Below are 24,740 nucleotides of genomic sequence, written 5' to 3'. Positions count from 1 at the left end.
CGCGCCCCCCTCCCTCCCTGTGGGACCCTCACCGCACTCAGGGTGGTTTAAAGGACACATTCCCCCTTTTCCTTGGAGCACTTTTCCTTGGAATCACAGCCCAAGTGAGGCAATTAACAAACAAATCGCTCCCAATTATCCCCCCGGACGGCTCGAGGTGTTCCAATCCCTCATTTAAATGGAAATCAGGACGGGCAGCGCTGCCCCAGCTCCCCCCCAGAGTTAAACCCCCCCGGGGCTGGGAGCTGCTCCTTCTCCAGGCTGGAAAAAGCCGGGAAGCCGCAGGCCGAGCCGGCAGCTCAAAGAAAAAAAAATGCTGGAGGTGTAGTCCAGGGGCAGCTGGATTAATGGAATTGCGACTGGCCCGACAAATGGGATTAGTGCGTTTTCCTCGAGCTAAATCCCATTTCTTGGGATGCGGCGGGACAATGGGATAAGGACAAAGCTGTGCGGTTTTTCCAGGCTGCATTTTTCCGTGCTGGTTTATCCCAGGAGGGTGATGGGCAGGGAAAAGGCAGAGGACAAGCAGCTCGCTCAGGCCTGGGATTGGGATCGGGATCGGGATTGGGATCGAACTGAGGGAATGGGAGCAGCCCCAGCCCTGGGGTGGGCTCAGGGGGACAGGAGTGGGAAAAGGGATTCAGCCTGACATTTCCAGTGGGATTTGCTCCTCCAGCCCTTGGGATGGGTTCAGGCCATCCCTGAATGGGGATAGGGCAGGAAAAGGGATTCAGCCTGAGATTCCCAGTGGGATTTGCTGCTGTACCTCTCCCAGATCCTGGGATGGGGATAGGGGCAGGAAAAGGGGTCCAGCCTGACATTGCCAATGGGATTTGCTCCAGCCCTTGGGATGGGCTCAGGGGTAGGAAAAGGGGTCCAGCCTGGTATTCCCAGTGGGATTTGCCCCAGCCCTTTGGGATGGGCTCAGGGGTAGGAAAAGGGATTCAGCCTAAGATTCCCAGTGGGATTTGCTCCAGCCCCTGGGATGGGCTTAGGGGTAGGAAAAGGGGCTCAGCCTGGTATTCCCAATGGGATTTGCTCCTCCAGCCCTTGGGATGGGCTCAGGCCATCCCTGAATGGGGACAGGGGTAGGAAAAGGGGTCCAGCCTGGTATTCCCAGTGGGATTTGCCCCAGCCCTTTGGGATGGGCTCAGGGGTAGGAAAAGGGGCTCAGCCTGACATTCCCAATGGGATTTGCTCCTCCAGCCCTTGGGATGGTTTTAAGCCATCCTTGCATGGGGATAGGGGTAGGAAAAGGGGTCCAGCCGTGCATTCCCAGTGGGATTTGCTCCAGCGCCTCTCCCAGCCCCTGGGATCAGACCGGGCCAGCCCTGCACGGGGCCAGGGGCAGGAGAAGGGCTCCAGCCGTGCATTCCTGGCGGGATTTGCTCCTCTCCCAGCCCCTGGGATCAGCCCGGGCCAGCCCTGCACGGGGCCAGGGGCAGGAGAAGGGCTCCAGCCGTGCATTCCTGGCGGGATTTGCTCCGTGCCGCCGCTCCGGGGAGGGCAGTGCCCGGGGGATGCCGCCTCGGGTACAAAGCCGGTGTTTCCCTCTCCCAGAGGCAACTGGGCCGCCTCCAACCGCAGTGGAGGAAACCAGTCCTGAAACCAGTCCTGAAACCAGTCCTGAAACCAGTCCTGAAACCAGTCCTGAAACCAGTCCTGAAACAAGTCCTGAAACAAGTCCTGAAACCAGTCCTACAGTCAGTCCTACAGTCAGTCCTACAACCAGTCCTACAACCACCCCAACCACCACCGAAACCACAACCACCACAACAACCACAACCACCACAGCCACAACAGCCACCAGCACCAGCACCGCCGCCAGCACCGCCGCCAGCACCAGCACCGCTGCCGAGAGGGCTCCGGCAGCCACCACCAGGCACGAGTTGGGTACTGAGCTTTCCTTTTCCTCTCTAACCCCTCTCTAACCCCACTGGCAGCCTTCCCCTCCTTGATTCTTCGGGATACCGGGGAAATCGGAGCCGTCCCCACGCTCCGGGATGGGAATCTGGGTGTAAAAATGGGAATTTGGAGGGTTCTGTGCCACCGGGGAATAACCCAGCCCTGCTGGGGGTGTGGTGATGCTGGATTTGGTTTGGGAAAAGGTGGAAAACCCTACAAATCCCCCCCAAAGTGTTATGTGGTGTTTAGAGCTGTTAAAAACGGGTTCTGGTGCTGCTGCAGGAGCTGTCAGCTCGGATTTAGCACCTCAGCCGTTCGCAGGGAGACCTGTCAGGATTGATCCGGGTCCTGGGGTTTATCCCGCTGCTCCTCGCGCTGCCGGAGCCCCCGGGAGCGTCGGGGAAGGGTGGGAGCTCCAGCACCGTCCCCGTGCCGGGCGTTTCCCAGGTCAGGAGAAACTTCTTGTGCCATCAGGAGAACCGAGCTCGGCTCTGGCGGGGAGATCTTCCCTCCTGGATGTGTCTGAGGGATAAATCTGGAAGGATTTATCCGGGTTTGAGGCAGCAGGAGGAGGGAATTTACGGTTTGGAAATAATCGGGATTGTTCAAAAATAAATCAAGCGAAAAGGGGATGAAATCAGGGTTTAAAACTTGGATGGGGTTTGGAGAAGCCTGGGACAGTGGAAAATGTGGATTGGGGGTGGCATAAGGTGAATTTTAGGGTCCCTTCCACTCAAACCGGTCTGGGATGATTTCATGACTGAGTTCGAAGCCATTTTGCTGTGATTTTTTGCATAAAATCAGTTTTAAATGCTTTAAAACCACCAAAACTTTCTGCAGGGGGAGTCTGCCCCCACCTGACACCCCAGGGTTGGTGACGAAGCGAGATCACCCCCACACCAGTCATTAATCCATGCTGCTAATTGGAAATAGGGAATTAAGAGTGAGGCACAGAGCAGGGAAAAAGGACAGAAGGAAAAGAGGAACCCCCGGTGCCGCCACCCAGCCCAGGCTGGGATTTTAGGAATTCCAGGTCACCCCACAGCACCAGGTCCTTGCAGCACCCTAAAAACTCCAAAATTGGCTTTTTCCAAGCGATTGTGGTGGTCGATCCCAGATTTTGTGACATCAAAACATGGAAACACCTCGAGGAAAAATGGCAATAAACCCCCAAGGTGTCACTTCTGTGCTGTCCCTAAAAATCCCAGTAAAGTGCAGGATTGGCTCCCACTTCCGTAGGAATGGGACTCATCCCAAGAAACGTCTCGATCCCTTAACTTCAGCCTCACACTCGAGTGGCCTCATTGTCCCACCGGGGCCACGGTGAAGTGACAATTCCCTGCCCACTCCCGGCACTGGATCCGTGCTCATCCATGCAGGAATTCCGGGACGAGGTTTCCCCGCTGGCCCAGATCCTCAGGGATGTGCCCCGGAAGAATTCCAGGATGAGCCGAGTGGATTTAAACCCCACCAAAATTCCCTAAGAATGTTGGAAATCTCGGAAAAAATCGATCCAGCCTTAGGCTGAGCTTAATTCATGGGTAGGCTGAGACCAAAGTGTTCGCTCCAGGTTTTTGTAAGGATTTTGCGAGGTTTTTGTAAGGATTTTGTGAGGTTTTTGTAAGGATTTAGTAAGGTTTTTGTAAAGCTTTAAATTTTTTTTAAGGTTTCTGTAAGGTTTTTGTCAGGATTTTGTAAGGTTTCTGTAAAGTGTTTGTAAGGTTTTTTAAGGTTTTTTTATGACCTTTATGTGCTTTTATGAGATTTTAGAATGTTCTTGTAGCGTCTTTTTAAAGGATTTTTTACGGATTTGTGAGGTTTTGGTAAGCATTTTGTGACATTTTTCTAAGGTGTTCATAAGGGGTTTTTTAAAGGTTTTTATGAAGTTTTTATGATCCTTGTATGTTCTTCTGAGCTTTTATAAGCTTTTTGTATGGGTTTTCATATTTTTTAGAGGTTTTATAAGTTTTTGTAGCTTTTTTCAGACTTCTTTAAGACTTTATAAAGTTTTTGTCAGGTTTTAAGGTTTTTGTCAGGTTCTAAGGTTTTTGTCAGGTTTTAAGGTTTTTGTCAGGTTTTAAGGTTTTTGTCAGGTTTTAAGGTTTTTATCAGGTTTTAAGGTTTTTATCAGGTTCTAAGGTTTTTGTCAGGTTTTAAGGTTTTTGTCAGGTTCTAAGGTTTTTGTCAGGTTTTAAGGTTTTTGTCAGGTTGTAAGGTTTTTGTCAGGTTCTAAGGTTTTTATCACATTTTGTAAGGCTTCTCTCAGGTTTTTTTTTTGAGATTTTTCACGAGCTTTGAGCTCCGAGCCGGGCCTAACCCCGCTAAACCACTAACGCGTGTTCTAACCTGTCCCCCAGCCGCCAATGGATCGTCCATATGGGACATCAGAGCCATGGCGAACAGTAACTGGGCAAACATCACCTGGAGCCACAATTTCTCGGCAGGAACTGACTTTGTGGTTAAGTATATCACCAGTAAGCATCAGATCGCGTGGGGACTCTACGGGGTGGCACTGCCCTTAGAGATCCTGCCAGCTCCCGCCCCTTTCCCCTTGGATTTCATTCCGTGGAAAAACGGGAGGGGGAACAAAATCCCGCCGTGGTTGTGGCGGTTGGGGTTGGGGTTCTCCAGGGGTTTCCCTCTCCGTGCGCCGTGGGGTCGGGCGATCTTTGGGGCCGTCGGGGCTGCGGTCGATGGAAAGAGGCGGAAAACAGAGAGGGAAATGAAATTGTTGGGAATTGGAAGACGGGGATTCCTGAACCTGGAGTTGGCAGAATCCTCTAAGATCCCAAACCTCCTCCTCGGTGTTTCTTGGCGTTGTGCGGCTCCGTGCTGGAAGCAGAGCCGGGATCTCCGGGTTCGGTGCCGGTTTAGGGAGAGGTTTTTGCGTTGTTGGTTGGTTTGGGGTTTCTGGAGAGGCAGTGCCGGCTGCTGCTCATCCCTGAGTTTATTTCCCACCCCTCACATCCGCTGCTGTGCCCGTCTGGAATCCCTGAAATTGCAATTCCTGGCAGGAAACCCCTCCTGGCCCTTCCAGCTTCCATCAGGAGATGACCTTGAGTTGTCCTTGAAATTATTCCCTGTGCAAAACCTGTGCCCGGTCTCCAAAATTCCTGTATTTCAGGATATGCATGAGCTTGCCAGGCCCTAAACCCCAAATATCCCAAATATCCCAGCTCCCAACCCACCTGGAGTTTTTTCCCAGTCACTGGGAAGCACAAGGAGCAAACCCAGCTGCCGAATCCATGCTGTAGCATCAATCCCTTGGGATTCCCTCTCCAAGATCCACCTGAGGGAGGAAATCTTGGAGATTTCAGCACTTCCTGGACAGCTATGCATGTCCACCCCTTTTTTGGTGGCATTTGAAGGAACAAAACCTCTAAGCCACAGTTCTCAGTGGGTAATGACCCCGGCACCTCCTTTTCCCCAGGGCAGTGACCCCAAACCAGCAGCTCCTTGTCCCTGGGGCCGTGACCCCAAACCAGCAGCTCCTGGCGTTGGTACCAATCCCAGACCAGCAGCTCCTTGGTTCGGGTATTGATCCCAAACCAGCAGCTCCTTGGCTCAGGACATGACCCCAAACCAGCAGCTCCTGGCATTGGTACCAATCCCAAACCATCAGTTCCTTATTCCCAGAGTGATCACCCCAAACCAGCAGCTCCTTGACTCAGGAAATGACCCCAAACCAGCAGCTCCTGGCATTGGTACCGACCCCAAACCAGCAGCTCCTGGCATTGGTACCAATTCCAGACCGGCAGCTCCTTGGCCCAGGAAATGACCCCAGATCAGCAGTTCCTTGTCCCCACGGCAGTGACCCCAAACCAGCAAACCCTTGGCTCAGGAAGTGATCCTAAACCAGCAGCTCCTTGGTTTGGGTACCGATCCCAAACCAGCAGCTCCCTGTCCCTAGAGTGATGATCCCAAACCCGCAGCTCCTTGGCTCAGTACTGACCCCAAACCAGCAGCTCCTGGCATTGGTACCAACCCCAAACCAGCAGTTCCTTGTCCCCAGGGCAGTGACCCCAAACCAGCAAACCCTTGGCTCAGGAAATGATCCTAAACCAGCAGCTCCTTGGTTTGGGTACCGATCCCAAACCAGCAGGTCCTTGTCCCCAGAGTGATGACCCCAAACCAGCAGCTCCTTATTCCCAGAGTGATGACCCCAAACCAGCAGCTCCTTGTCCCTGGCATTGTGACCCCAAACCAGCAGCTCCTGGCATTGGTACCGACCCCAAACCAGCAACTCCTTGGCTCAGCACCAACCCCAAACCAGCAGCTCCTTGCGTTGGTACCAATTCCAGACCGGCAGCTCCTTGGCTCAGGAAATGACCCCAGATCAGCAGTTCCTTGTCCCCAGGGCAGTGACCCCAAACCAGCAAACCCTTGGCTCAGGAAATGATCCTAAACCAGCAGCTCCTTTGTTTGGGTACCTATCCCAAACCAGCAGCTCCTTATTCCCAAAGTGATGACCCCAAACCAGCAGCTCCTTGTCCCTGGTATTGTGACCCCAAACCAGCAGCTCCTGGCATTGGTACCGACCCCAAACCAGCAGCTCCTTGGCTCAGCACCAACCCCAAACCAGCAGCTCCCTGCCCCGGAGCCGCGTCGTTCCCGGCCAGCCCCGCGCCTGGGCCGCGGTGTCCCCGGTGTCCCCGCGGGGTGTCCGGGCGGGGTTTGATGTGCGGTTTCTGTTCCCCAGGTAACAAGACAGAGAGATCAATCCCCGTTAAGGCTCAGGGCCCGTCCTCGGTGCAGCTGGCGGATCTGACGCCGGGGATGATGTACAAGCTGTGGGTGTTCCCCATATGGTCCCACCCCAGCGAGCACTCGTACATTACCTTTACCACCAGCTCAGGTGAGACAGGCGTCGGCCGCGTGTCCCCAGAGTGTCCCCGGCGTGTCCCCGGCGTGTCCCCAGCATGGCCCCGGCATGGCCCAGCCGTCCCCATGGCGCTTTGGCCGTGGCTGCATGGAAATCCCTCATCCCGCCACCCTCAGCTCTCGGCGTTTCTCAACCCAGGCGTTGCACGGAGGAGGAGAATCCCAGGAAGGGATGGGGATCCCTTTGGATGGGGATTCCTCGGGATGGGGATCCCTTTGGATGGGGATCCCTTTGGATGGGGATCCCTCAGGATGGGGATCCCTTTGGATGGGGATTCCTTTGGATGGGGATCCCTCAGGATGGGGATCCCTCGGGATGGGGATCCCTTTGGATGGGGATCCCTTTGGATGGGGATCCCTCAGGATGGGGATCCCTTTGGATGGGGATTCCTTTGGATGGGGATTCCTTTGGATGGGGATCCCTCAGGATGGGGATCCCTCGGGATGGGGATCCCTTTGGATGGGGATCCCTTTGGATGGGGATCCCTCGGGATGGGGATCCCTTTGGATGGGGATCCCTTTGGATGGGGATCCCTCAGGATGGGGATCCCTCGGGATGGGGATCCCTCGGGATGGGGATCCCTCAGGATGGGGATTCCTTGGAATGAAGGAAAGGGAGGAGAGCGCGTTGGTGTTGTCACAGCCTCTGCTTGTGGCCCCTTTCTGCTCGTTGGGACTCTGGGGAACAATGAGATGTCACCGATGGGATGCAGGATTGGGAGTGGGAATGTGGTGGTGGCACAAGAGGATCCCCAGGGATTTCCACACTCCTGGGATGTCTCCTCTGGCGCTTTTTGTGGAGTTTTCCGGGCTTTGTATCCGTGTGGTTTCCACGTCTTCCTCGTTGTGGATTCTCCCATTTCCCACCCGCCTTTGTCCCACAGGAGCTTTATGCGTTTGTAAAACTCCGCCGTTCCCTCCCGACGATTCCCAGTGAATCCAAACAGCCCCAAATCCCTCCGTATCCACCCGCGGCTTTTCCACAGGGATCTGTGCACAGCTCCTGTCAGTTCCACTCTGCTGGAATTCCACAGAGCAGGAAATACTGGAGCAGCCTCCCTGACCGTGTAGAGCTGGGAATTTCCAAGGAATTAAAATGGTTTTGATCAGCTCCAGCCATAGGATGGGAAGCTTTAGCAAAATCCTGGCTCTGCCAGGAGTGGCAGAAGGAAAATGGGAATCCCAGAGAGAGAGAGCTGTGGGAATTGGGGAGCAGAGCTCCCCACACCTCCTGTGCACATCCAAAACTGTCAGAAAATCTGGAATATCACCGGGTAATTCCCTGGCAGGGACAGGTGGCGGCTGCTGGTGTTCCATGGAATTAACGTTGGAAAAACCTCTGCCATCGTCGAGTCCCACCGCTCCCTGGCACTGCCAAGGCCACCGTGTCCCCAGGTGCCACATCCAGGTGGCTCTGGAGTGTCCAACCCTGCCCAAGGCTGACAAACCCCCAGTGAGGGCTGCCCTCGGCTCTGTCCCCAAACTGCTCCGGGATTGAGACAATCCACAGCACAGCAGCCTCTGGAATATTCTGATCCCATCCGAGCAGATTTTGGAGCCAGAGCCCTCCCAGCACAGCTCCAGTGTTGGGTTAAATCCCCGGGTTTGTTTCAGTTCCTGGATTTCCGTCAGCTCCCACCCCACCATGGCAGTTATCCCTGTGGATAACGATTTTATCCCTCTGAATAACCAGTTTATCCCTCTGGAAAACCATTCCCAACCTGGACCCGTCTCTTTTCCTTCCTCCCCTGCTTTTCCCCCACCTTGGGATCCGTGGGGTGATGGAGGGGACAGCAAGGAGCCGGGAATCATTAAAAAAAAAATAGAAAACAGGGAAAAAAAGCACAATATCCTTGGCTGATTCCTGCTGGGAAGACTCTGCATGTATTTTCCATAATTGAGAGGTTCCTACTGATATTTTCACGGAGAATAAGGCACGGAGCCACCTTTATCCCCGGGACTGAGGCTGGTGCTGACCTGAGCCCTGTGGGATGCACGGAGCCGTCGCCTTCCCTGCAGGAATAAACGCTCCACATCCATTTCTCTCCTGGCTGGATGCTGCTGACACAAGCGCCAGGCCCCCGCTGACAATCCCATGGCATCGGGAATGCTTTGGATAAAAAGGAGCCGAGCAGTTTTAGGGGTCTGGGGTTTTATTTTAATATCTTGTAAATCGTTGTTCTAAAGGTTTCTTCAGGCTGGGGGCAGATAAATAAGGAATATTCCCCCGCAGGAGGCCGGGTTCTGATTTTGCTCCTGATTAACTGGCAGCTCATTAAGATGACAAAATTCCTCCCAGTAGCAAAGGGCACTTGGAAATGACAGAAACAGCAGAGTAGAAGGAGGGCTGCTAAATTTTAAATAAATAAATGGGTTTCTCGACTTGTCCTAACACTGGGAAGAGTGTCCAGGGAAGGGAAGGAAATGGAGAAGGGTCTGGAGGATCCTGGGGGAGCTGGGGAAGGGTCTGGAGGATCCTGGGGGAGCTGGGGAAGGGTCTGGAGGATCCTGAGGGAGCTGGGGAAGGGTCTGGAGGATCCTGGGGGAGCTGGGGAAGGGTCTGGAGGATCCTGAGGGAGCTGGGGAAGGGTCTGGAGGATCCTGAGGGAGCTGGGGAAGGGTCTGGAGGATCCTGAGGGAGCTGGGGAAGGGTCTGGAGGATCCTGAGGGAGCTGGGGAAGGGTCTGGAGGATCCTGAGGGAGCTGGGGAAGGGTCTGGAGGGTCCTGAGGGAGCTGGGGAAGGGTCTGGAGGGTCCTGAGGGAGCTGGGAAGGGGCTCAGCCTGGAGAAAAGGAGGCTCAGGGGGAATTTCTGGCTCTGCACAGCTCCTGACAGGAGGGGGCAGCCGGGGGGGATTTGGGATCTCATCCCAGGGCACAGGGACAGGAGGAGAGGGAACGGCCTCAGGCTGTGCCAGGGCAGGCTCAGGGTGGGCAGCAGCAGGAATTTCCTCATGGAAAGGGCGCTCAGGCCTTGGAAGTGCCCGGGGAGGTTTGGAGTGCCCGTCCCTGGAGGTGGCACTGAGTGCTCAGGGCGGGCACCGGGCACAGCTCGTACTCGATGATCCCAGAGGGATTTTCCACCCTCACTGATCCCGGGATTCTGGGAATAGGATCACACAAGGCTGGACCAGAGGGGACTTTTCAAACCCACAGATCTCTTTTGCAATCCAAGACAACATCTCGGTGGAGCTGAGCTCTGCTCCTGACACGTCAATGATGCCTCTTAGCTAACGGATTTTCTGACACAAAATTATCATTAATTAATATTTTAAAAAGGCTCTGCACCTGCAATTCCAATCAGGACCTGTCGGATGCTGCAGCTGCTTTCCCGTTTTCCCTTGAGGTTGGCCTCACCTTAAAGCAAATCACAAAATCCCCTGGGACAGCCACGGGCTTCAAACCTTCCTTCCTGAGTGACACTTGTTTACTCCAAATCCACCTTGGCAGGGAGTTTGATTTGGTCCTCAAGTGTTGCTTTTTTTGGGAAGGACGGATTTATCCCCCCTTTTTGGGAAGGATGGATTTATCCCCCCTTTTTGAGAAGGGTGGATTTATCCCCCCTTTTTGGGAAGGACGGATTTATCCTCACTTTTTTGGGAAGGATGGATTTATCCCCCCCTTTTTGGGAAGGGTGGATTTATCCTCACTTTTTTGGAAAGGGTGGATTTATCCCCCCTTTTTTGGAAAGGATGGATTTATCCCCCCTTTTTGGGAAGGATGGATTTATCCCCCCTTTTTGGGAAGGACGGATTTATCCTCACTTTTTTGGGAAGGATGGATTTATCCCCCCTTTTTGGGAAGGATGGATTTATCTCCCCTTTTTTGGAAAGGATGGATTTGTCCCCCCTTTTTGGGAAGGATGGGAATTTTCCCCTACCTACAGGCAGTGCCCTCGTCCTCCTGTGAGATCTCCTGGGGACTCGGGATTTAAAATCCTCCCTCCTTTCCAAACCCAGCTCCAACCCCCATCCCTCCTCTCAGGCTTCTCTGGAATTTCACATTTTGAAGACTCCCTTGTTTGTCCCTGGAAAAATCCCCTCCCATCACTGTTCATGGACATTTTTCCATCCCCAAGCTTCCCTTCCCAAGGACTTGGATAATTGAATCCATGTCTTTGTCGTCATCTCATTCTCTCCATCTAAAAGCTCATCCTTGAGGACTCCGGAGCTCAGTTTGGGATCAAGGAAATGTGGGATTTGGGAATGTTGGAGCCACAGGAAGCATCAGGCAGCTCCTTCCCCTCTCAGTGCTGCCCAAAATCCCCAAAACATTCTGGGTTCAGCATCACTCCTTGAGCAAAGGTTCTCCTCCGAGTCATTCTCCTCTTTAATCCGAATTTCCTTGTCAAGGTTCACCTGTAATTCCCCGGATTTCATCCCGAGGAAAGCTCTTCTTCTCTTGGCCTCAATTCCAATGGATTAAGCACAGTTTGATCCCTGAAATTCTGCGGGTCAGGAATTTTTGCCAATCCAACCCATTTTTTCCCCTTGCTGCCTCTCCTCCAGGATCCTTTCTCTCCCAACACATTAAGGCAAGGCTGCTCCCTGTTTTCTTTATCCATCTTTTTTCTTGCCAGATTTTCAGGATGCTCCCAGCTCTCTCCTGCCCATCCCCATTCCCAATCCCATCCCAACCACCCCGGGATCATCCCAGTCTCACACTGATTGGGAATTATCCCACATTCCCACCTGGAACGCCTCAGTTTTCCCTCAGCTTGGATAAATCCAGCCCCTCCGCTGTGCTGAAGGTTATTTTCTCCTCTGCCTCGCTGAATTCCAAGGAGAAGCTGGAAAAGGCAGCCTTGGAGCTATTTTTAGGCCGTGGATTTGCCTGTCTGACCGTGTGGGAGAGCTGCGAGCCGGGAGTCAGGGAATGGCGGGGAGGACACAGGGGCTGGAGGATGGGAACAGCCTTGGAATTCATCCCATGAACAGGCAGGAGCCTTGGGAAGGCGCTGGGAGCAGGAATTCGCTCCAGGAGAAAACACTTGGAGTTATCAGACCCCTCTACGCTCCAGTTCATCCCAGTTCATCCCAGTCCATCCCAGTTCAGGGCTGCCAATGAACCCTCAGGGCTGGGCGATTCCTGATTCCCTGATCCACCAGTGCTGCCCAAAATCCCTGGACTCCAGGGTTGGATCCGTGTCATTCCTGTTGGCATTCCCAGTGTCATTCCAAGATATTCCCACTTTTTCCCAGGTCTTGGGGGGTTTCCACCAGGCCCTCCCCAGCCCCGAGACCTTCGGTGGCCACCAAAGGCAGCAGGAGCAGGGTGGTGGTGGCAGAAGAGCCACCTCTGTCACCTCTGCAGGGACACCAGTCCATCCCAGTTCATCCCAGTTCATCCCAGTTCAAGGCTTCCAATGAACCCTCAGAACTCAGCAATCCCCTCATCCAGCGGTGCTGCCCAAAATCCCAGGACAGCAGGACTTGGGAATGTTTCTCTTGGATCTTCCCACACCCAGGGCAGTTTTTGGATGCAGCAAATTCCATCAAATAAATTCCTTCCTCAGCTTCCTTCAGTTTGATTTGCAATTCCCTTTTCCCAGGTTTTCCTTTCTGTTGGGCCCTTTAGCTGTTTGTAGTTCCTGATAAAACTGATTTTATTTTTCACTATTAAAAAAACCCATGACAAAACCACCGAAACCCCACCAAAAACCATCAAAAACACCCCAAAAAATCACAGAAAAAACCCAAAACCACTGAAAGCACCAATAAACCACCAAAAACAACCAAACACTGTAAAACCCCCACAAAACCTCCACAAAAAACCTCTACAAAAAACCCAATGAAGCATCAAGAAAACACCAAAAACCCCCATCAAAAAATCATCAATAAAACACCACCAAAAATCACCAAAAATCACCAAAAATCACCAAAAAATCACCAAGAAACCACCAAAAACTCACAAACCCCTGAGCTACAACCTCAACCACGCACCCAGACACGCCCAAACTGAAGAAAATTCCCAACGCAGCTCCCTGAATTTCTCTTCCTCCATCCCCTGCACGGTTTGCTCTGTTCCTTAGGAATATTTTCCCGCTTTTCCGCAGCCTACACCAAGAACCAGGTGGACATCGCCACGCAGGGCTGGTTCATCGGCCTCATGTGCGCCATCGCCCTCCTCGTGCTCATCCTCCTCATCGTCTGCTTCATCAAGAGGAGCCGCGGCGGGAAGTATCCAGGTGAGGGTGGGAATGGGCGTTCCCAAAATTTAAATGGGTCCGGGATTCATCCAGGAGTGGGGAATATCCAGGTGAGGGTGGGAATGGGTGTTCCCAAAATTTAAATGGGTCCGGGATTCATCCAGGAGTGGGGAATATCCAGGTGAGGGTGGGAATGGGTGTTCCCAAAATTTAAATAGATCCGGGATTCATCCAGGAGTGGGGAATATCCAGGTGAGGATGGGAATGGGCGTTCCCAAAATTTAAATAGATCCGGGATTCTTTGGGTTCATCCAGGGGTGGGAAATATCCAGGTGAGAATGGAAATGGGCATTCCCAAAATTTGAATAGGTCTGGAATTCATCCAGGAGCAGGGAATATCCAGGTGAGAATGGGAATGGCCATTCCCAAAATTTAAATAGGTCCAAGATTCATCCAGGAGTGGGGAATATCCAGGTGAGAATGGGAATGGCCATTCCCAAAATTTGAATAAGTCTGGGATTCTTGGGGATTGTCCGGGGTGGGGAATATCTGGGTGAGAATGGGAATGGGCATTCCCAAAATTTGAATAGGTCCGGGATTCATCCAGAAATGGGGAATATCCAAGTGAGAATGGGAATGGCCATTCCCAAAATTTAAATAGGTCTGGGATTCTTTGGGATCGTCCAGTGGTGGGAAGTATCCAGGTGAGAATGGGAATGGGAGTTCCCAAAATTTGAATGGATCCAGGATTCATCCAGGAGTGGGGAATACCCAAGTGAGAATGGGAATGGCGTTCCCAAAATTTGAATGGGTCTGAGATTCTTGGGGATTGTCCAAGGATGGGGAAAATCCAGGTGAGAATGGGAATGGCCATTCCCAAAATTTAAATAAGTCCAGGATTCTTGGGGTTCATCCAGGTGAGAATGGGAATGGCCATTCCCAAAATTTGAATAGGTCTGGGATTCTTTGGGTTCATCCAGGGGTGGGGAATATCCAGGTGAGGGCCAGGAATGGGCATTCCCAAAATTTAACAGGTCCAGGATAATCCAGTGTTGGGAAATATCGAGGTGAGAGCTGGGAATGGGCATTCCCAAGGTCTAAACAGGTCCGAGATTCTGGAGGTTAATCCGGGTGTTGGAGAATTGGGATTGTGAGGGGTTTATCCCTCTGGAGTTGGAATTTATTAGTCATGAATTCGTGGATATATAATTTTTATACTTTTAAATTGATAAATAGTTTCTTATATAAATTTATAAACATATTTTCACACAGTTTTATATATAAATTTTATATTTATAGATTTATGAGAAGCCTGATTTTATTTTTTCTTTATTGTTATTTACATGTGCTTATTCACATAAAATGTATTGATAATTTCTTTACAATATTATTATTTATTTCTCATCTATGATAAGCTTATAATTCATCATTTTAAGACATAAACTCAAAATAATTTCTTCAAATTAAGTCTACAATTAAAACCTCCTCTCGCTGTGTCATCACAGCCGAGTCCTTTGCAACCCTTTCGCAAACCCTTTGTAAACCCTTTGTAAACCCTTTTCAAACCCTTTTCTGGCCCTTATAAACCCTTTAGAGACCCTTTGCAAACCTTTTGTAAACCCCTTGTAAACACTTCACCAACCCTTTTCAAACCTTTTCACTTTACAAACCCTTTGTAAACCCTTTGCAACCCCTTTGTAAACCCTTTTTAAACCCCTCACCAACGCTTTGCAAACCTTTTTTCACTTTACAAACCCTTTGTAACCCTATTGCAACCCCATTGCAAGCCCTTTGTAACCCCTTTTTAACCCCTTTGTAATCCCTTTGTAAATCCTTTTTAAACCCCTCACCAACCCTTTGCAAACCCTTTTTCACTTTACAAACCCTTTGTAACCCCCTTGTAACCCCTTTGCAACCCCTTTGTAAACCCTTTTCAAACCCTTTGCAATCCCTTTGTAAACCCTTTTTAAACCCCTCACAAACCCTTTTCAACCCCTTTTTCACTTTACAAACCCTTTACAAACCCTTTGTAACGCCCTTGTAACCCCTTTGCAACCCCTTTGTAAACCCTTTACAAACCCTTTGCAAACCCTTTGTAACCCCCTTGTAACCTCTCCCCGGTGCCGTTTTCACCTGCCCGATCCCTTCCCCACCCCGGGACCCTTCCCCAGCCCCTCCCCATTTCCAAACCCTTCAATCCTTACTGGTTTAACTGGGAGGGCTCTGCTCCTTCGCAGTGCGGGACAACAAGGACGAGCACCTCAACCCCGAGGACAAGAACGTGGAGGACGGATCCTTCGACTACAGGTAGGACCCCATGGAATGTCCGAGCCCCCATCAGCCCCTCCCCCACCATCACTGCCCCCTCCCCCACCCCGTGGTGCCACAACCCCCCCGGAACGACCCCCGTCCCCCCTCTCCTCCTCCTGCCGCCTTCCCGCTGTCATTCCCGAAGGAATCCGCTCCCAAAACGCCGCCGGAGTCGCGGGGTTGTGGGGTTCCGCCTGGTTTTCCCGGGATTCTGGAATCGGCCACCTTGGACAGCTCCCAGTGGAGTGAACCAACCCCAGTGGAATTGCTGACACAGGAAATCCCAAAAAACACCCCCAAAAAACCCAAACTCTGCAGCAGCCTAGAGGGGATTTCTGGAGTGTCCTAAAGGGGAAATGCCCAAAGTTCTGTTGGGATCAGTCTGGGCAGAGCTGGGATTCTGGGATCAGAATTCTGGGATCAGACAGCTCCCACCAGGAGCAGAGTGACCCTAATGGAACTCCTAACACAGAAAACTCCCAAAATCACCCCAAAACCCCAAACTTTGCAGCAGCCTGAGGCGATTTCTGGAGTGTCCTAAAGGGGGAATGCCCAAAGTTCTGTTGGGATCAGGCTGGGCAGAGCTGGGATTCTGGGATCAGCTCCCTGAGACAGCTCCCACCAGGAGCAGCGCGACCCTAATGGAACTCCTAACACAGAAAACTCCAAAAATCACCCCAAAACTCAAAAATTTGTAGCAGCCTGAGGGGATTTCTGAAGCATCCCAAAGAAGGATCCATGAGAGAAATGCCCAAAGTTCTGCTGGGATCAGGCTGGGCAGAGCTGGGATTCTGGGATCAGCTCCCTGGGGGAGCTCCCACCAGGAGCAGAGTGACCCTAATGGAACTCCTAATACATAAAATCCCAAAAACCACCCCAAAAACTCAAACTCTGTAGCAGCCTGAGGGTATTTCTGGAGTCTCACCCCACAGCTCAGCCCCTCTCCTTCCCATAAAGGAGGATCCATGGGATAAATGCCCAAAGTTTTGTTGGGATCAGCCCTGGCAGCAGGAAAGGGGAAGGATTTGGGGTCTGCCTCTGCTCCAGCCCCACACGATCCCACCAAAACCCCCGTGAGGGCTCCAGCAGGGATTCAACCGGAACCTCTCCGACTTCCCCGGCTCCATCCCACTCTTCGCACGCGAACGTCGCCCTTAAAGAGCAGCAGAGCCTTTTTCCCCTCCAGGAAAATTCCTGAGATGTGTCAGAAAGGCACAGGAGCTTCCCAAGCATTCCCAGTTCTCTGTGATTTCCCGGGAGTGGGAGCAGGTCCCACTGTCAGGGCTCACCTGGCAGCCGAGAGGATTTGGGACATTTGGGTGTTTCCTTCCAGTCAGGGGGAAGGATTGAGGTGAATCCTTCATCCTTCTGCTCTGCTAGAGCTCTGACTTTCATGGACAGCCCCAAAATCTCCAAGGGGAAGGCAGGAGTTGGTGGAAGGACAATAAAACTCTGGGATGGAATCCGTGAGTTTTATGGAATAAACAAGGAGGAGAAAAGAACCCCAATTTTATAAGAACAAACCAAAAAAAGCCATAAACCCACAAACTTTGCCAGGGGCTGTTCCCTCTGAGGAACACCAGGATTCCTGGGAGAATTCCAGAATTTTTCCCTCTGGGAGGCAGAGGGGAAGGTGAAGCCAGAGACGGGAGCTGTTGGCTGATGGAGCTCGGGGCTGCTCGCGGGGCCGGGCTCCGGGAGCGGCAGCATTTGGGATTTCAGGGAAGGGCGGGAATCGAGCCCATCCCGGCTCCCGTCCCCTCCTCCCTGCGGCATGGCTGCTGCGTCCTCGTCACCCTCACATCCCCAGCGCCCCGTGCATGCCGCTCTGCGAGCTCCTCATCCCGACATCCCATCTCCGCTCCCATCCCGGGATAACGGCGTTCCCAAGCTCCTTCCCGAGCCGGGATCGTTATCCGCGGGCAGCGTTCCATGGTGCCGGTGCCTCATTATACCAAATGTTCCGTGCTGCTGTTCCGTGGGGAGGCGGCTGGAAACTCCGGATGCCGGGAAGGGGAAGCCGAGTGGATTCAGGGCTCGGATTCCCAGTCAGGATATCCAGGATAAGGGCACAGGTGACAAAGTGCAGGCAGTGCCACTTGCCAGGAGGGGACACCTCAGCAGGCAGCGAGAGGGGAGGACACGGAACTGTGCCAGGAGCCTCATGAGGGAGGAAAGTTCTGGAAAAGCTCTGGGAAGGAGTAGGTTTATCCATAGGGACATTCCAAGGAATCCCAGCAGGACGCTGGGGTGAACCGAGCCACCCTTGTCCTGCTGCACTCGTGTCCCCAGAGCCACCAGTGTCCCCTGGACATCACCCCCAGCCCTTCTTGGATGGCCCTTTCCATGCTGGGATGGCATCCTGGGGGATCCCAAGGAGGCTGATCCCGCCTGGAACAGTTCTCCCGGATCCATTTGGTATAACGAGGCCACAATTCCCATTTTTTTTATATTTTTGGTCGTAGCACTGCCCCTGTGAATGCAGAACCTCCTCATTTCTCTCTCTGATCAGGCTCTTTCTGCTTCTCTCTGTTTTATTCCCATTCCTTCTCCTCCTTTTCACCTGGTCTATCCACATGGACCGTGAAGGTCTCTTGAAAGGTAGGACCTCGTGCTGCCAGAAGTCCGGCACATTCCGCTTTTTTGGGAATTTTATTTTCCTTCCTTCCTTCCTCCCCCCTTCCCGTTGATTTCTTCACGGCCAAAACCTCCCCGTGCCCGTTCCCACGTCCCTGCCTAACACATTAAACACGATCCCTCTAATTCCCGCTGCCGTCGGGGCTTCCGGAGAGTCAGATCCTGCTTGGAATTGCTCCGTGGGCTGGATGTACCCCCCAAATCCACCCAGACCCCCCCAGCTCCAGCTGCTGATCCCTCCTGGTGGAGCAGGATTGAACTTGGGAATGCGTGTGGGTTTTTCCAAGAAAAAAACCCATGGATTTTCAAGGGAAAATTGTGTTTTTTCAAGGAAAAACTGTTGTTTTCCAAGAAAAAGTGCATCCCAGGGGATGGGGACGAGGGACACGAGCCAAAACCACTGGATCCTGACCAATCTGCCCACTCTTAGTCCCGAAAATCCTCCCTCCGGCTCCAGCCTCCCCCATTCCCGATGATTTGTGGGATTCAGATCATCTCCCACGTGATTCCCATCTGGGCACTCCGATTCCCCAATGCCCGGCTCAGCCGCGCTCCCAGAAATCCATTTTAGATCCCGCCGGGAGCTGACAGAAAACCGCTGCTCGCTCCTAACGCTGTAACCCGATAAACGGCCCTGGAGAGAGGTAAAACCAGCGGGAATTCTCCAGGAATGCATTCCCAGAGGGGATTTGGTGCCTCAAACCCCCCTGTTAGGGATGATCCGGCTCCGGATTGGGCTTGAGCTGCCCCCCAAAAATTGGGAAGGGGCGTTGGGAATTGAGGATCTGCGTTTTGCCGCTCTCCGCTCGGCGGTTTTGGGGCTTTCTAACCAGTCCTGCTTCCACACTGAGTTATTCCTAATTTTTCTCCCCCCAAAAAAAAAGCTGCTTCCGGAGCTAACAAATTAATTTTTTTTGTTGTGATGCCAAGTTAACAGAAAATCTCAAATATTTGGGTTGTGTTATCATTGAACTCCCAAAGCGCTGATCCAAGGAAACCCCTCGGAAAGCCACGGTGGGATCCCGAATTCCTCTCCCACTTCAGGGAGCTGATGAATCCCATGGAATGAGTGAGAATTAATCCCATGAAATGAGGGAAAATTAATGACTTGCGCCACTCAAGAGCCCAAGCAAAATGAAAAAAATCCCAAAATTTTCACCAGTTTTAAGGAAAATAAAGGAATGGAGTGGAGCGAGCCTGGCAAATCCCAAGCTAAAAAAACAACTGGAAAAAGACAGGAATGGAGGTGGCAGGACAAATATTTCAGGGATATCTTCATGAATATGTATATGAGACAGATATTATATGAACTAAGGAATAGTTGATATAAAAAAATTAATTTTTATATCAATTTAGAGCAATCCACTCTCATCCTTCCCAAAATATCTCAATTTATAGGATGCAAATCCCCGCCTTCCTGGAAAAGGAAAACCAGCTTTTCTCTGGTTTGATTTTGGTTCAAAGGAATTCTTTAAAGTGATTTTTTTTTTTCCCCTTTTGGATCAAACTCTATTTTTTAGTGACCTGGCTTTTAGTGAAAAGGAGAAAAACCCAAATTGAGCAAGGAAAAATGCCCAAAAATAAACTGGGAAAGGTAAATTCCCAGGAGTTTTGGAAACTGCACAAAACTTGGCATCCTAAAAGTGTCCCCTCACAATGCCCCCCATTGCATGTTGTTTTTTCAAGGAAAAACTGTGGTTTCCAAGAAAAAAATTCATTTTTCAAGGAAAAACTGCATTTTTTTTTCCAAGGAAAAACTGTTTTCCAAGAAAAAAATGGGGTTTTTCAAGGAGAACTATGTTTTTTCAAGGAAAAACTGCATTTTTTTAAGGAAAAACCATGTGTTCCAAGAAAAAAATGTGTTTTTTTTCAAGGAAAAACTGTGTTTTCTCATGGAAATCTGGGAATAAACCACTAAACCAGGTTACCAAGGGGGGCCAAAACACTGAGAGAGAAAGACTCCAAGCAATGAAAGAAAATCAAAGGGTTTAAATCAAAGGAAAGAATATTCCTGATGTTCATCCAGCCCCATTGATCCAAGTTTTGGGTGGAGTATTGAGGTTAAGAAATCGAGGGCAAGAAATGGAGGTTAAAAAATTAAGATTTAGAAACTGAGGTTTAGAAATTGAGAGTAAAGAACTGATATTAATGAATTGGGGTTAAAAAAAAATGAGATTTATAGACTGAGAGTAACAAATTGAGAGAAAGAAGTTGAAGTTAAGAAACTGAGAATATGAAATTGAGAATAAGAGTTTGAGAGTAAGAAACTGAGAGGAAGAAATCGAGGTTAAGAAATTGAGATTTTGAAATTATGATGAAGGAACTGAGGTAAAGGAATCGAGATGAGGAAACCGAGGTTTGAGAAAATTGAGACGAGGAAAATGAGGTTAAGAAATTTGATTTTTGAGTTGAAAATCACAAAAATTGGGTGTTCAAAGATCCCAACCACCTTCCCCTCCCACATTCCCCAACCCTCCTCCCACACCCGGACGAGCCCCCGTTATTCAGGGCTCTGCCGAGCCGTGTCCCCGCTGCGGATTGATTTAGGATCTCCATCCCTCGGGGGAAGGTTTTCGGCCCCGTTTCTCAACCCTTGCCGTGTCTGTCTGTCTTCTGCTGCCAGCGATGAAGACAACAAACCTCTTCCCAACAGCCAGACCTCGCTGGACGGGACGATAAAGCAGCAGGAGAGCGACGACAGCTTGGTGGACTACGGAGAAGGGGGCGAGGGCCAGTTCAACGAGGACGGCTCCTTCATCGGCCAGTACACGGTCAAGAAGGACAAAGAGGAGACCGAGGGCAACGAGAGCTCCGAGGCCACGTCCCCCGTCAATGCCATTTATTCCTTGGCATAGCAAAAAAAAACGCCGGGGAAAAAAACCACCCACAGCCCGAGGGGTTCGGAGCGGCCGCGGGGTTCCGCCGGCAGCCGCCGCCGCCGCTGCCTCCGACAGGAAAGGGAATCAAACGAGGATTTAAAGCAAACAAACAAACAAAGCAAAAATAGAGAAAAAAAATTAAAAATAGCAAAAAAAAATTCCAAAAAAAAAGGAAAAAAAGAAAAAAAAAATTTCCAAGCAAAGAGGCAGCCCAGGCGGCCGCCGATGCCATTTATCCTTAGCAAACGAGCCAACGGCAAGGGACGCGCGGGGCGGGAGCCGGAGTGGGAATCGGGGCTGAGCCAGAGCGGCTGGAGGGGAGGAGATGCTCAAGCTGCTCCCCAGTTATGGGGTTGCTCCTCCTTTTTGGGGTTTCTCCTCATTTTTGGGGTTGCTCCTCCTTTTTGGGGTTGCTCCTCCTTTTTGGGGTTGCTCCTCCTTTTTGGGGCTGCCTCAGGGCCTGTCCGGAGGGGCCCCGTGTTGGGCTCGGCTGCCCGAGGGTTTTTTTGTTCTTTTAGGAGGGAGCTCCAACTTTTTTGGGTTTAATTTTTTCCAGGAAGGTTCTGGATCAGAGGGGAGGGGGGAAAGAAATCGAAGAATTTCGGGGAGGGAAGAGGGGTGAGAGGGGCCTGGGCAGAGCAAAGGCATGGAAGGAGGAAAGGGGTGGATTTTTGGGGTGAAAACGCCGGATTATTGAGCCGTCCATCCTCACGGCAGCACCTTGCCCATAACCTCTCCCCAAACCCCTCCCTCCTGAAAAAACCTATGCAGGGAAGAGCAGGTCCCCACCACCTCCCTCAGCACCAGGATTTGTCCTGGCTGAGGCTGGGAAAACCCACAGGGAGCTCATCCCCCATTCCCACCGAGCTCCGGAGCATCCTGGGAGGAGAAGAGGTTGTGGAGGAATTTCTGGGATTCAGGAGGAGCCTCTCCCCTGCCAAGCCCGGGGTTACAGCGCTGCAGAAAAAACCTTTTTGGGTTTAAATTTGCTTTGTAGGGATTTTGGGGGGAGCTGCCCCCCACCCCACGCCTGCTCTCTTTCCAAGGCAACTCCATAAATCCTATGTAGCAAAGAGGGCCTGGAAGCAGGAGCGGGATCAGAACAGGACGAAGAGATCAGAACGATTAACATAAAAATAATCCAAGCGAGCTGGTGAGGATGGAAAAACCCCTGGGGATGAGGTGGAGGATTCCCTGAAGGATTCAGGGCCACACCACGAGGAAGGAACACCGGACTGGGATCCACACCTCGGCAGGCACCGGGATGAGCCGGACGGACGCTGTTTTTCCCACCAAACCCCCTCCTCCTTTCTGACAGTGGCCTTTCCCCACTCCAGCACTCAGCCAAGCCACCGTGGGACCCCCATCCCGCCTGGAGACTCCCAGGATTTCCAGCCACCCTCCCTGAGCGCTCCCTCACATGCCTTACACAGCTTGGGAGTCACTCCAAGGATTCTCTTCCCGCTCCGCTTCCGCGCCCCCCACGGCCTCGGATCCGCCCGAGCAGTAGGAATGGGATATCTGGGAGCGTTCCCAGCTCTCCCAGCACGGATCAGGGTAGAAGGCAGGGATTCCCAACGGACTGCGTCCCGTGAATCCTCCCACTTCCTGCACTTTTGAAACCAAAGGTACCTTCGCGGAGAGAGAAAGAGAGATCGGGTTTCTTTCGGAAAAAAAATGGATTTTCGGACGGATTTTCCTTTCGTTTCTTTTTTATTTTTCCTGAGGAGGATGGAGGTTTTTTTGGCTGGGATGCAACGGGATTCGTGCAGTTATTCTTTCTGCTTTGGAGACACGTTGGTGACACGGATACTCCCACTGCTCTGGATTGTGGAGAGGGACTTCGCCACATCCCGATGGATCCTGGGAAGAGCCCGGACGGGGCTGACACGAGAGATGGATGCAAATTAATCCGATGCAAATGCCTTCCTTAAAATAATAATTATCATTTATCTTGGTCGTCTTCTCTGATAGGTCAAACGTGGGGTGAAGATGGAGCTCGTGGGGTTGGATTTGGGGACCTTAAAAGGTCCCTTCCCATCCAAATTGTTCCATGAAACCAACGGCAAAGGAATTCCAGGGTTTGGGTCGGGGTTGAGAGGCAGAGCCCCCTCCTAAAGCAGGGGGGGCTGTCCCAGGGATGTCCCGTGTCTGTCACCCCCTCCAGCCGTGTCCCCTGGCAGGGACAGCCCCGTTGTGACCCTCAGTGTGGACACAGCCACGCCCCGACCCCGCTCCTGCCGCCCATCCCGTTCGGGATGGGAACTCCCGGAATTCCATCCCGCTTTTAGGAAAACACCCCCCAGGCCAAAGGTGACACTGCCCTGGGATGGGGACAGTCCTATCCCCAAAGGTGACAGAGCCCCTGGGATAGGGACAATCCCATTCCCAAAGGTGACAGAGCCCCTGGGATGGGGATGATCCCATTCCCAAAGGTGACACCGCCCCCCCCAAGGTGACACCACCCCTGGGTTGGGGACAATCCCATTCCCAAAGGTGACACCGCCCCTGGGATGGGGACAATCCCATTCCCAAAGGTGACACCGCCCCTGGGATGGGGACAATCCCATTCCCAAAGGTGACACCACCCCTGGGATGGGAACAATCCCATTCCCAAAGGTGACACCGCCCCTGGGATGGGGACAATCCCATTCCCAAAGGTGACACCGCCCCTGGGCATGAGGACAATCCCATTCCCAAAGGTGACAGAGCTCCTGGGATGGGGACAATCCCATTCCCAACCCATTCCCAACTCCCAGCTGAGTTTGGGCAACTCCCTGGCCAAGCACCGCTGGGTATGGGAAACAAATCCAGCCTCTGGATCTGGGATCTTCCCAGCACTCCCAGTCCTGGCTGCTGACAGGGAGCACAAAACATCTCCAAACCTCTGGAAATGAGGCCAGGATTGCTGGCACAGGTCCGTGTTGGGTATCCATGATGTGCCATTCCCATTAAAACCCGGATTCCTGAACCACCTCATCCCTTTGGGGAAGGAGCTGGACTCTGCCCAACCTTATCCCAAATTTCCTCATGAAATTCCCAGTCCTACCCCAAGGTTGCTCTGAGTAACGAGAAGAGGGGGGAGATGCAGAGGTGGACAAACAGCTCGGTGTCAGTCACTCACAGCCCTGTCTCAGCTTGGTGTAAAAATTACTCAACATTTTTAAGGTTTAGCAAAAATTCTGACATTTCTTCAAAATTTCCCCCCTGGAGTTTTGGAGCTCAGAGAAAATTCAGGTTAAAACCTCATCCCAAGCTTCTCCTCTTTTACTCCTTGGAGTAAAGTTTGAGAAAGCCCTGACCCCAAACTTTCACAGGGTGATCCCAGAGATCCCAAAAACCAGACAGGGATGGGATGGACCCACACCATGTCCTGGGAGTGTCCTTGGAGAGGGAGATGGATGAGGGATGGATGGATGGATGGATGGATGGATGGATGGATGGATGGATGGATGGATGGATGGATGGATGGATGGATGGATGGATGGATGGATGGATGGATGGATGGATGGATGGGTGGATGGAGGGAGGGAGGGAGGGATGGATGGATGGGTGGGTGGATGGATGGATGGATGGATGGGTGGATGGATGGATGGATGGATGGATGGATGGATGGATGGATGGATGGATGGATGGATGGATGGATGGAGAACCCACAAGAAGATTTGTGGTGCTGGGGGTCTTCCCCACCCTGATCCTGATCCCATTCCCGGCTCCATCCCCTCTCCAGAGGGGACATTCCAGTCACCTCCTGTCCTGATTCCTGTGGTGACCCCCAGGATTAGCAGGGATGCTCCCATTCCAAAAAAAAGGGACAACAATCCCTCCCTGGGATCTGCACAACCTCTCTGGGGCAGGGAACACTTCCAGTTCTCCAGAAGAAAGAACCTTTTCTTCAGCAAGGGTTTAAATGAGGAGCCAACCTCTCATTCCCATAAAAAGGGAAGAGCCAGACCCAAAACTCCAACACCAGACCCCAAA

The 24,740-nt window shown here is 51.9% G+C and overlaps 1 protein-coding gene across 2 annotated transcripts in view; it reads left to right on the top strand.

Annotated features, from left to right (window-relative positions):
* Nucleotides 1–24,182, top strand: part of NFASC (neurofascin) — an 86,868-nt gene extending 62,686 nt beyond the window's left edge. For both annotated transcript variants that reach the window (XM_063418284.1, XM_063418285.1), the window contains exons 24-29: nt 1,561–1,893; nt 4,263–4,379; nt 6,605–6,760; nt 12,841–12,972; nt 15,171–15,240; nt 20,504–24,182. In XM_063418284.1, the coding sequence (XP_063274354.1) occupies nt 1,561–1,893; nt 4,263–4,379; nt 6,605–6,760; nt 12,841–12,972; nt 15,171–15,240; nt 20,504–20,735 (1,040 nt within the window). In that variant the 3' untranslated portion in view covers nt 20,736–24,182. The remainder of the gene's footprint in view (nt 1–1,560; nt 1,894–4,262; nt 4,380–6,604; nt 6,761–12,840; nt 12,973–15,170; nt 15,241–20,503) is intronic.
* The last annotated feature ends 558 nt before the right edge of the window (nt 24,183–24,740 follow it).

Source organism: Prinia subflava, chromosome 23 (genome assembly GCF_021018805.1).
Source record: "Prinia subflava isolate CZ2003 ecotype Zambia chromosome 23, Cam_Psub_1.2, whole genome shotgun sequence".
Taxonomy (NCBI): domain Eukaryota; kingdom Metazoa; phylum Chordata; class Aves; order Passeriformes; family Cisticolidae; genus Prinia; species Prinia subflava.
Note: the sequence above shows the minus strand (reverse complement) of the source record. Positions and strands in the feature narration are given on the sequence as shown.